The 13,137-nt window shown below is 40.1% G+C and overlaps 1 protein-coding gene across 2 annotated transcripts in view; it reads left to right on the top strand.

Moving 5' to 3' along the window:
- NSUN3 (NOP2/Sun RNA methyltransferase 3) overlaps window positions 1-13,137 on the top strand; it is a 104,460-nt gene that overhangs the window by 31,839 nt on the left and 59,484 nt on the right. Inside the window, exon 6 of one of the 2 annotated variants that reach the window (XM_077927235.1) lies at window positions 1,952-5,962. The exons of the other annotated variant lie outside the window; for it this stretch is intronic. Coding sequence (XP_077783361.1) covers window positions 1,952-2,360 — 409 coding nt within the window. The 3' untranslated portion in view covers window positions 2,361-5,962. Of the gene's footprint in view, window positions 1-1,951; window positions 5,963-13,137 lie in introns of those variants that run through there. 2 annotated transcript variants of the gene reach the window in all.

The raw sequence follows: 13,137 nt of genomic DNA on the forward strand, positions 1-13,137 counted from the left end.
GTAAATTCTTTCATGAGCTGCTGTGTATTTGTGTTTCATATACCTTTTTATTTAAATTGCAAGGTGTATAATTTAAAAAGGTACACTTGTTTCCACCTAAAATATTTTCTTAATGATTGTTATAACCATTTGCCATAATATTCTGGCTTTCCTACACCTACATCACATATGAAAAAGATATCCCTTTTCCTCATGACAGATACAACATTTTCCATCCTTCACCCTACTGGTCATTGAGTTCTTCAGGGGCGGTCCAGTGCTACAGAGATGCCATTTTAATGCAGTTTTCCTTATAAATGGTTGCAACTGAAAAGTCAGATCATTCTCTAAATTTCCAGACTTCCATTCTCATTTCTTTTGCATGTCTATGTTCCACTTCAACACACACACATACATATTTACCATGAGCAATATTCAACCATGTACTGTAGTTATGTTAGTGCAACAATTTTAGCTGTATCTCTCCCCACCCCCATCTACTTCATTGTGGCAATGAAGATAGTACAAAAATGAAGTAGTCGCCATGGCAGCAGAACCAGCCATTTAAAAAAAAAGGATGCAGAAGTTCTGGAATGGGGTAGATTAACATTATATCTTTCTCTCAGCAAGTGTGTAGATGTAAACCTAAAGCAATGTGACTTTGGAAGGGTTGGACTCAAGGAAATAAATTTTACTTGGCATTTCTGTGAATAAAGCAAATCCATCTCTCAAAATCTTTGCAGATGCTATCTCACCATGCACTCTGCTTCCCAAAACAAGATTTGAATTTCACAAATGAAATTAGAGTGGCAAGGCCTTGCCCTGAATAGAAACTAATCCTTCAGAGTCTTTACCCTGAAGCTGCTCATGTAATCTACAAACTTGTTAATGTGCAAGTTTTGCTAATTCACTCACAATAACCTGTAATATTAATGCAGGCAAGTGTCAATATTAACATTCAGTATTAGATGCATAAAATGCTTCCTGTTTGCCTTTTAAATAATAAAAAATGTGCACTGTAAGATTCAGGTATATCACTCTGAAATTTGTATTTTATTCGAGCATTCCAGATCTCATTACATTAGGCAAACACTGTACTAGCGGAAAGTGGATCATGTAAATACCTCTAATATTATTCATGAATTTTCTCTTCTGCAGTGGGTTGAAAATATGCTACAGATATTCTCTTATAAATGACCTTGTTTAAGTTTTAGTATTGTATTCCTATATATTTTCATTACTATTTAAGAGGCTTTGATTTACTTCGCTAGGTGTGATTTAATATTTCCCTGTTCTTACTGTTCATCTGCATTTTCGCTATATTTTAGTTCCTTTTCATCCCCATATCCTCTCCAGACCTTGCTGGTCTGTTGTCGCTGATTTCTATCCCTGGTTTGAACTGCCACCTATACTTAATACGTTTAGCCTTAGACAAAGTTTTAATGTAGCTTTTAAAAATCAGTCCATAAGTTATGACTACTTTTTGCTGTGTCATCCACTGGTAGAAATGAGCCCATTAAATACTTGTTATAAGCTGTCTTGCAGTGTAATGCCGCTAGTATATTGGCTGCAGGGAAAATAAGACTTGCTGTTAAAACACTTCAGAGCATAGAAAGAGAGGTGTACATGCCATGTATAGTAATGTCATTGCAATCACCTTAGGGCACTGAACTTGTCTTGATTTTTTAAAAAATCCTATTAGCAGAAAATGGTGCTTTTGATGAGCTTTTAGAATTCATAATAGATATATGTCTCATGAAAACATGCATGACAAGAGAGATATTATATGTAATCTACATATATGAGCAGACTCTCTCTCTCTAGTCTGCTCACACATGTGGACAACATCCTCATGTATACATACATGTACAGACATCATTGCTTACTATGATAGGAATGTATCCTCATATGCTTTCCCCTCTCCTCTCCTCCTCCAGATGCTTTTGTTCCTAATTATCCAAGTTTAATGCAGGTTTAATGAGAGCTGGACCATAAAGAAGGCTGATCGCCGAAGAATTTATGTTTTTGAATTATGGTGCTGGAGGAGACTCTTGAGAGTCCCATGGACTGCAAGAAGATCAAACCTATCCATTCTGAAGGAAATCAGCCCTGAGTGCTCACTGGAAGGACAGATCGTGAAGCTGAGACTCCAGTACTTTGGCCACCTCATGAGAAAAGAAGACTCCCTGGAAAGGGCCCTGAGGTTGGGAAAGATGGAGGGCACAAGGAGAAGGAGACGACAGAGGATGAGATGGTTGGACAGTGTTATTGAAGGTACCAGCATGAGTTTGACCGAACTGCAGGAGGCAGTGGAAGACAGAAGTGCCTGGCAAGCTCTGGTCCATGGGGTCACAAAGAGTCGGACACGACCAAACGACTAAACAACAAGAAGGTTGATTAAAAAATAAATAAAAACAAAAACTTCTGAACTCCTCCATGTAGCTGTACCAGAAGTCTGGGAGGGGGAGGGCTATAGTTCCACAGTAGAGCAGCTGCTTTGCATGCCGAAAATCCCAGTTTGAATCTCAGGCATCTCCAAGCAGAGCTGGGAATGTCTTCTCCTGAAAACCCTGGAGAATTTCTGCCAATCACTGTGGCCAATGCTGAGCTTGATGGGCCAACATTCTGATTCGGTATTGACCCAGGAGAGGCCAGGTTTGTGCCCATCACATTAATCTCTGCTCATGCTATTTTTGGTTCTTGAGGTGCTACAAAAGCTTGAAGCCTGTTTGACGACAAATTATATGATTCAGGAGACGTAAGTGTATCACCTTGCTCTAACATGCCACTTTCAGCTCTCTAAAATGGAACTATAGTCTGCCTCTAATCTAATGCAGTATGAGAAGTGTTGCCCCTTTCCATTATTCTGTAGCAAAATTAGTGGACCTTAAAAATTCTGTCATAAAACCATATTGCATTAACAACATAAGGCTTTCCGTGAATGAATCTTCATAACATCGTTAGCTTTGCCTCTGGTCTTTAGCTCCCACTATAAAAAACCCCTTTTACATATTCTTTACCATTCTCTCCCTCCCTCCTTCCTTTCCTGCTTAAGTTAAGCAATTTTAGCAACTGGTTCTAATTTTGGGTCTTTTGCTTCTGCCAGTGCACTTGTAAGAACTCTCAGTAATATTCTCCAAGCAAGTGATGGCTCTGTGGCATCCAGGGTCTTCAGCTTTATGACTCTAGCCATTACATTTTGGAATGCCATCTCTGAAAGGCTACTTGAAAACCCTTCACTCAGATTTTCATTACTACATAATAGCCATCCTTCTGGAGACGTGCCCTCTTGCATAAAAAAGAAAACGAAGTAAGCTTATTCTGACAATACCCCTAGCACATGCTATGCCTGAGAATGGAGATGGTACAACACAAAAGCAACTTCATCTTGTTTTCTAATCACTTTACAAAGCAAAGTCAAGACATTTTAATTTATTTTTTTGCTTTTGCTTTTAGATAAAAGGCATTCAACTGAGTTTCACTCCATTGAACCCAGTCTGCAGAACTGACAACATACCTTGAAAAGATTCCTTCAGTAGATAATTAGATCAGTATAATACAAGTATAGCATGAATTAACCTTTGCACTCACATGTGAACGCAGTCATATATTCTTGGTGTGAATTGTTTTCACTGATTAGCAGGGCTGTCTATTAGGAATTGTAACGTATTGATTGGTGCAAAATGGCAGCAATTAGAGATTTTTGAAAGGTCCAGAGGCTCACAGATTAGCCACATCATGCTAGTAGTTATGGGTTTTCAATAAAGAAGATAGAAGATGTGTTGAATTTTGAAGCAGAAGAGTTCTTAATCATTTCATTATGAAAAGTAACGGCGTAGCTTATTTTCTATGGTAACCTGACCTCCCCTTCACATTAGGCGAGACCAGATATTCAGATTATTGTCTTTACTCTTTACCATGATCATTTATAATAATAGCTTGATTCATGCAACCATTTTTAATGTATTGAAATTAGCACAAGTTCACATTTTGGTGTGCTGGGCACATTTGTGATTAAGCATGTTTCCAGATCATGACTTTATTTATTTATTTAGTAAGTAAGTAAGTAAGTAAGTAAGTAAAGTAAGTAAACCACCCTTCATCCAAAGATCACAGGGTGGTTCACAACATAAGAAAAGACTAATATGGATTGGTTATATTTCAGTCTGCTTAGGTGAGCTGAAAGAGAAGTTGTCTTGAAAAGTTTTAAACTGGAAGAAGTCAGATTGGGCTATTAAATGAAAAGGAGGCAGGGGTTTTAAGCCTTTCCATTATAACTTTTATATGATTTTGTCATGAATGATAGATGTGTGAGTAATTGATATTATAGTTTGAGTATAAAATGTTTAAGTAAAATATACTCTGAATGTTCATGTTATATTGAATACAGGGACAAGCTGCCTCTAGTTTTGTACAAGTGTATACTTGTTCATTTGTATTACTCTGCTATTCCTTACACGGGCACAAACTGTACATTCATTGAAAGTTACATGTGCATCACTTTATAAGTGTACAGCTCAACTGTTTTCCATACACAGATTGCATTCTTGCTGAATGTAATGTGTGAATGTTCAATGCTAAAATGGTAGAATTTGTCTGACACAGTTTAACCATTTTGGTGTTGTCTTTTTAGAGTATACAATTGTATCCTTTTAAAATTGGTTTTGTATTTGTTCGCCCAGGTTGTCTCGATAAAGAGAAATGGTTGAAAATGCCAGGAAGCTGTATATTGCATTTTCTAAAGGGTGAGATTTTCTTTTGTTTTTGTCCTTGCTAATCAGCCTTCACCTTGCCTGCCCTTCTATGTCCTTTTTGTTCACAGGCTGCTGAGATGTTCTGCTGTTTCCCTACTCCATTTTCATGTGGGGGTCCTAACTTCTTCCCTTCCTCCCTTTTCTATATTCTTCCATGTGGCCCCACAGCAAACCATGAATAATGGCTCCCCTTAAATTGTAAGGATCAAGTTGCTGAAGGAGGAACTAAAAAGATGAATAAGTGTTAATGAAAGGCTCCCCTTTCCCCAACTCTCTGAGAACAGAATTAGGCTGGGGAGCACAATTCAAGACAAATATTTGTTGTTGTTGTTGTTGTTGTTGTTGTTGTTGCTAAGAGCATTTACAAATAGATTCCATAAATCTGTGAGGCAGGAGTACATAGGAGGCCAAATATATGATACCTTCCCTTTCCAGGCAATCAGGACTTATTTGCTATGTTCTGTCTCCACCATCAGATGCAGTATGTCTGAGCAACAGTTGCTTTGAATTACAGGTGGGGAGAGCGCTGTTGTACACGGATTTTTCTTACAGACTTCCTATAGGAACCTGGTTGACAACTGCAAGAACAGGATGATGGGCTAGACACACTATTCTCCTGATCCAGAAGTGCTTCTATTATGGCCAGTGATAGCCAATGGTTTGTAATCACTGATGTTGTTTATCAACCAACACTGTATATTGGGTGTAAAGAGTTCTTTGTTGAATTTAGCATTGGACCTTTCTAAACCCCTTGGCTGGCCAGTGTGGTTGAGATCTGTGCAATGCTGCTTGTGGATGTGCTGAATTTCAACAGACCATTTTAGCTATGCAACTTGGTGAGCTTTCTCACCTCGAAAAAAAGAAGACAAGGCCTTTGCAGTTGTAATAAAGAAGTTACATTAGATAAAGTTATTTTCAATGGCTCTTTCCAAAAGATTGAGAGTCAATTATGCCAGCAGGTTCATCTTCAGGACAGCAGCACAGATGGGTATATTGTACTTGTCAAGAAGATTTAAAGATGCAATGTCAGAGGTTAATCCCAAGGCCTTCTTTTCTCCCAGCAGGATATGAATAATTTCCATTGAATTCCATGGAGTTAGTTGTATTCTGTGGTCAGGCAATTCTGGCTCTCCAGCTTCCTTGTATAGTTACAGTAACAAAATCAGAATCATTCTTGTTAAATATATATCTGGCTACACCAGCAACATAGAAATTAAACAGGAAGGAAATGTGGTATTCGAGGTCAATTATTCTCACATGGACGGTTGAGACCCACCATGGGGAGACAGGAACTTTGCTAGAGAGTTGCCAGCAGATGACTGGACAGCTGGTTGAAAAACACTAAGGGTCTCAGGGAGGACAACAACAGTGTCCCAAGCAAAGGAAATCTTCAGTATAGCTGAATACTTCAGTAGTTACCCACCATCAAGAAAGCTTGAAATCCTACATAAGAGGAGGCTTCTGGATTATACCAATGGCCCATCTAGTCCAGCATCTTGTTCTCACAGTGGCCAAACAGATGCCTGTGGGAAATCACTGAGCAGGACCTGAGCACAAGAGCTCAGCAACTAGTACTCAAAAGCATGACTGTCTCCATGCCTGGAGGCAGTAAATCACCATCATGGTTATTGGTAGCTCCTCTGAAGCACCATGTAAAGAAATTAACACAGTCCAGTCCTGTTGTTACTTCAAAAAGAATAGCTTTGGTGGGTGGTATCAGGATTGGTACCACAGTATGAGGGAGGTGGCTTGCAACTCTTCCCCACTTGCACTGTGGTTACAGCAAAAATCACTCCTCCACAGTGCTGTTATTTTCTCCAGGTGGGAAACTACTATGAATGCTGAATTGTTACATTTAAAGAAGCAGCAAAATATAAATGCACAGCAGAAGCACTGGGTTAAAATCAGCCAATAAGCAGGGAAGTTACTAGAAGTTCACATAGTTTCTAATACGCTTGTTTGCCTAACATGTTGTTTCAGCTATTATGTGGTCCACCCACACACTTTCATTTATTCATTTATATTCTAAAAGCCATTTTGGTTTTGATATGAAAAAAATAAATTATAAAGGATGGTTTTGTTTTTAAATGTGAAGTTTTCGTTCCTTGCATGGGAGCTTCAGTACAATACAAAAACCACAATATCAACAGGCTAATTACAAAGCTGACGTAAACATTATTTATTTTTTTTAAAGCAATGTCCTAACAGTGGCCATAACAAAGAACCTAACAAACCAGCATTGTAAAACTAATTTGAATGCAGCAAACCTTAAAAATCCTTCAGCCAGTTAAAATTCTTTAGGACCACAGCATATTTACTCAAAGGCCTTCTGAATCAAATGAGCCTGCAGTATCTGCTTCAAGGCATCCCCTGCATTGCCCTTCAGAGGGAATTCCTTAATTGTGGGACCACTGCCACTTTTGTGTAACACTGACAGATCCTACTGAGGAGAGCCTCTGAGCCTGATCTTCATAAGCATAGGCAGGCTGGTACAGGTGAAGATGATTTCTCAGATAACCTGCTTAGGGCTTTATAGGTTAAACAGCAACACCTTAAACTGGGCTAAGAAATTTACTGACAACCAGTGCAATCCATATCATATTGGTGTTAACAGGTTTGATCATCCTATTTCCACCAACAGAGTGGAGAACACTGTTCCACTAGGACTTCTGAGCTGGAGTCTTCAGTGTAAAGGAGGACAATGCTGCCTCCTCAAGCTGGACAGGCACTGACCCAACAGGTTGCTCTTGCACAGAGCCTCTGATTCAGTACATCCATGTTGGATTGTCTCTGAGGACAATTCATTTTTCCACTCCAAATCCCTAGCCTCATCCCCTGCAGTTTGACCCCAGGGGCATGGCACAGGAGGAACAACACAATCATCATCCATTCCCTGGTGCAAGTCTATCTGCCATCCAGTGGAATGGATCAAAATCATCAGCATAATCCAAGATCAGCCATTCTTCTAAAAAAAAAAAGTAGTTTATGCTGAATAAATTGTAGATAATCTTAGTCTTCCTTCAGAATCTGAAACAGGCAGCTGCACCAAGGTTTTGATAATATTCATATATATTTAAATGCAGGGAATGAATGAATAAAAGGGTAGGTGATTGTTCAACTAATTATCCTATAGCCTTATCATTTCTTAACTCACACTGTAAAGGAGAATGATAAAAATAAACCTGTATATGGCTTCTACCTGCCAGCACACCAGAGTTCTTATTTCTTATTTTTTCCTTGCAGCTGACAAGGTTTTATAGCTATTTCCTTTCCACTTCGACATATCTTTTGAAAGCACACCCTCCGCAAAACTTCAGTAAGTTTCTGTTCTTTTCTTTTCCAAGTTTTCAATTAGAAGGAATTCAAAATCCAGAAATGGTTAGATTCCCACTTATCGCTAACCCCAAACTCAGCTTCAGCTAGCTGGAAATAGCTGGTGATTTTGTAGTCAAGCAATTTGTCTCATTTCCCCCCTTATTAAAAATGGTATGTCATATAAGTGAAAGGGAGAAAACTAAGCTCTGTCACTCTGAAGTTCAGATGTTTGATTCCAGCATTTAACTTGTCAATAGACTATTTTTAAGATGTTAGGGAGGGAATTGTTTAACTTCTCCATCTCAATGTCTCTTTTGAATCTTGTACTTTTATGGATATAAACACTTGGAACACATAAGCAGTTAAGACTCCACACTTTCAAGCAAAGGTAAGAAGTCCCCGGTGTTTACCTCTTCCGATTGTCAACAACTAATAGCTTTTGGCTATCTCCTTTCATTTGAGCCAACTCCAATTCAGTCCCGATACTGATTATCAAAATGATCGGCTTTCTTTAAATTAGTACTGAGTGCCATGATTAAGGGCAGCCAATGTCTTTGACAAAAAGCAATATATCCTATTCAGAAAAGAATGCAGGCAATGTTATGAGTCAGTAATGTGGTCCTCCCAGGCACAGAATATTCAAAATCTGGGTTCAAATCCCATCTCATGACTACCTGAATTCTGTAAATGGGACTTTTAGGTAAATCGCATCCACTGCAGGACCAACCCAATGCTAGAACAATGTGAACCACAGATTTGTCAAGAGCTTTATAACTCTAACTGGAGTGTCCCTTGTATATGTATGCATCTTCATGATCAGAGACTGTTTTAGGGTAGAAGAGTTTGGATTTGATATCCTGCTTTATCTCTACCCTAAGGAGTCTCAAAGCGGCTAACATTCTCCTTTCCCTTCCTCCCCCACAACAAACACTCTGTGAGGTGAGTGAGGCTGAGAGACTTCAGAGAAGTGTGACTGGCCCAAGGTCACCCAGCAGCTGCATGTGGAGGAGCGGAGACACGAACCCAGTTCACCAGATTACGAGTCCACCGCTCATAAACACTACACCACACTGGCCCACTAGGTAGCATGACTGGTGCGATTTCCCTGGGTACTGCCCATGGTGTGCCAAAACAATGCTGTAGAATGGAGCGCTGTGGGGGAGGTTGCCAGATTTTAGCATCACATGGGACACCACTAAAATTTGAGAGTCCAAAGCCTGCCACTGTCATGAGGGGCGTCTAGTTGTCCTTGCTTAGAGAGTTTGCCTCTACTTTTAATTGTACTGCGTGAGACTATAACCACTGTGTACCTATGATAGAGCACTAGATTGAGCCACAGAGGCCTGCTTTCAGACTTGCTGTTCATAAATAGTTCTATCCTGTGAGCACTGTAGAGCAGGAGAAAAAATATGGCTTTTGTAGGAGTTAATCATTTGGAATTCAATTCCCTGCAAACAGTTAGGGCTCTTTGAACACGGTCAGCCTGCACTTGAAAAGTTGGCTGTGTGGTTGCATGCCATTGCAAATACTCTGGGAAATTAATTTTCTCTCGCCCCTGCTGAGAGTCTCTCTGCAGAAGCAGGAACTGAAGCCACACATACACTAATGAATGAACACCATAAAGGCGTGTGAGGTTGGACAGCGTATCGCAGTCATGTAGTCTTCTGAACTCTGGTGGGCTCCCTGGGAGTTTTGTGGCAAAAAACCCTACACCCTGCCGTTTCAGTCGGGAAAGGAAATGCCACATTTCTTCTTGTACCCGCTCTTGAATTTTTTAGCTTGATCAAAATACCTTTTGGATTCACTGAAGTCTCCTCATCTGTCCCCTTGGAACAATGTCAAACTCGGCTCCACTAAATTAATCTTGCCTAGTTCTGCAATAAACCAGTATTTAGGGAATTCTCTGCTATATTAGATAATGTAATAATACTAGTGCGATCTTGCCCCAGATTTATGCTTTCTACTGAAGAGGAGGGTTATGTCACCCAGATCCAGAGTAGTGCCCACAGACTCCTTGCTAAACCCTACCAGTCAGTTGTTCCACAGAATGGTGGAAACTGCAGCCCATTTCATCTTTCTGGTGGTTAATAGCCAAGATTATGTCTTTACACACATGGCCCTGGCCATACATCAGAGAAGAAAACCACACACACAGAACTTTATTGCATCTGCATCTAACAAGGGAGAAAAATCAGTGAATGCAGCATTGTTAACTGGGCTGAAGTACCTGTTTACATTCAAACCAGGATTATTCTCATTGTTTGGCTAAGAATCATAACTTGACACACTGAAAATGGTAAGAGAACTCAGGGGTTCCAGCGCATACCTTGGGGGTTTGGTTTCCATGGAACAAAAGTCACGAGCCTGCTGGCATTTTGGGGCGATGTAAGGCTGATCATAAAACGAAAGGTTCACAACATTGATTTCCCCACAGATCCTGCTCCCCCATTAGGTTTCCAGGTGGCTCTCAAGTACCTATTACTGGATTCATCAGAGACAGTGAGTCAGACCTCTTTGTCTCCAGTCCTCAAATTAAATGTTCTATTTCGGATACATGCCTTGATGACATCACCTCCAGGCAAGGAAAGGGGAGTGAAGCCATGCCCCCTTCGGCTCACCTTCCACACTCATCACTAGCTACAGTATTTTGTTTCTATATGTCAACACTATAGTCCAAGCTTGCAGCTACTTAAATGACGTGCAAACTAGACTGACCATTTCAGCAGCCTCCTTTTTCTTTAGGCCCAAATCTTACAGCTATGAAATGGTAGCAATCAGTTACAAGGGTGTTCCATTTAGTTATCCAGGCCTTAAACAAACCATTTGACCTGGGAAATACCTCTGTATTAATATACAAATACAATAATAGTAGAAAGAAACCCTATCTACTCAACAAAAATGGCCAATAGTGTTTTTTGTTTTGTTTTGTTTTAGTGACAATATATTTTGTTATAACCCTGGCTTTGGGGGCAAACACCATTCCTTGTTGCCCAGTCGTCTTTAAATCTTTGTCCTCCCATAAACCTTTCCTCCCTCTATCCCCCCCCTCCCTGTTTTGTTTTCTTAACTTCAGAACAAGTACACTAAGATAACCATCACAAGCCAGGAAATAAAACTCCTGTTTAACATTCAGGGGCTGACAGAACATGCTTCAAAGATCTGGCAAGACTACAGAGGGTTAAAGTGATTGTGCTTTAAGACAATGGAATTTACATGCTTCAGAGGTTTTCTTTCTCCTTATCTTGTCGGTGAGGAATTAATAAGTTAGAGGCATTCAGCTCAGAATGGTGGCTTGATTGCATGCCTTTTATTAAGTAGCTGAGGCGTGAGGAGACTGTGGAGCTTGATAGATTTTCATACATGGTTCATTTTGAACCTGACTCCAGCTCTTCGATGTCCTTAAACCCCAAGTTATTAACTGTATGCTACAGGCAATGCTTGTGTGTACATATATGTTTTATTTCTACTAATAACCAGCCTTTTCTGAAAAGGTCTTTTCAAGGACCAGCCCTACCATTAGACAGAATGAGGTGGCCTCTTCAGGCCCCAATTGCTATGTCCCAACGTCCGCATGTTCAAAGTACATGCAAAAGAAATTCTACTTACATACCAATGTGCTCTTATGTTGATCCTCCACATAGGATTGAGCCATAGTCCCTCATCACACGGAGGGCCACCATACACTTACATTGGTACATGCGTGAAACATTTCTGACACATTCTGATTCCCTCAAACCTTCTTTCAACACAAGGGGGGGGGGCGTTGTGTGAAAAATTCTAATAAAACCCAGACTTGAATACAGACTCTGCCACTGCAGCTGCTCTGGGGAGTCTGGCATCATCTGCAAAAATATTGTGGTATGCTTTGCTGTTTGCTCATCCATGTTTGCATGTAAGATGGATATTTCTGTTCTATATATATGTATGTACTCATACGCACGACACAGGGAGAACACACTTCCATAAAGATGGCATTCACTGTTATAGGCTGCATTACTAATGTCTGAATGGGTCATTCATCTTTGGTCAAGGCCTTTCAGTGTTTATTTACAGCCAAATGATCAGCCCAAGCCCTGCTGTTTCAATTTTCCACAGCTCTGAGAGCATGGCTATTTCTTTCAGGTTTCATATATTAATGACTCGTAGGTTGGTAAAGTCTCTCTGGCTCTTTAAGGGCATAAAGAATTTGAGCATAGTGTTATGCACATTTACACGGTTAGGGAAAACTTTGCAGGAGTATGCCTTGCTTAGCACCTAGATATCTATCATATTTATTTTCTTCTGCTCTCCTACAGGGTGAATGCTTGTAGCTGTGCATTCTTGTTTAACAAGATACATGAGGAACATTGTTTGAATCCATGAAAAAACAAACAACAGCTTGATTGTGTTCAAAGAGGCGCATTTATAGGGAGAACACAGGTGGAAAACACACTGCTGAGTAGCAGGAAAATCAATCTATATAGAACACAATACACTAACTCCCCCTCCCCATATTCATATTAGGACTATGGGGGAGAGTAATAACTTTCTAGAAATCTGTTGAATGAATGAATGAATGAATGAATGAATGAATGAAAGTGAGGCTAAGAGAGGGGTCTTGTCATCTGGACAGCCTAGGACCTTCATACACACTGCCCAGGCTTGTGCCCCAGAGAAGTCACTTTGATGCTGCTAACATAGCTGTTTGACTTCATCCCTGGAGGCACACTCCATTTTCTTGAAACAGATGGATACCAACACTCACGCCATTTAGAGATGAGATTCACATTATTTATATCTCACCATGCGTTTCCTTCTTGATTTCTAGCAGACACATTTTAGATACCTGAGATAGTTTTAGAGTTATCCGTTCAGGTTTCTTAACCCAGACAAAAATTCTTTACATGGGCAGAAGCACCCAAGATGTCCCCATCACACTTTCTCTCACCCAACAAGATCCCTGTGTGCTTGTATGGTATCTTGTTTTTTTAAAAGGTGCAGACAGACTTCCCCCACCGCAGCACACAAAACCATTCTCCATGACATTTACATGGATACTTCATTTCCGTTGATACAGCTGCTGGGCTGAGCCTAGCACAATTTGGCAATT

Source organism: Podarcis muralis, chromosome 4 (genome assembly GCF_964188315.1).
Source record: "Podarcis muralis chromosome 4, rPodMur119.hap1.1, whole genome shotgun sequence".
Taxonomy (NCBI): Eukaryota; Metazoa; Chordata; class Lepidosauria; order Squamata; family Lacertidae; genus Podarcis; species Podarcis muralis.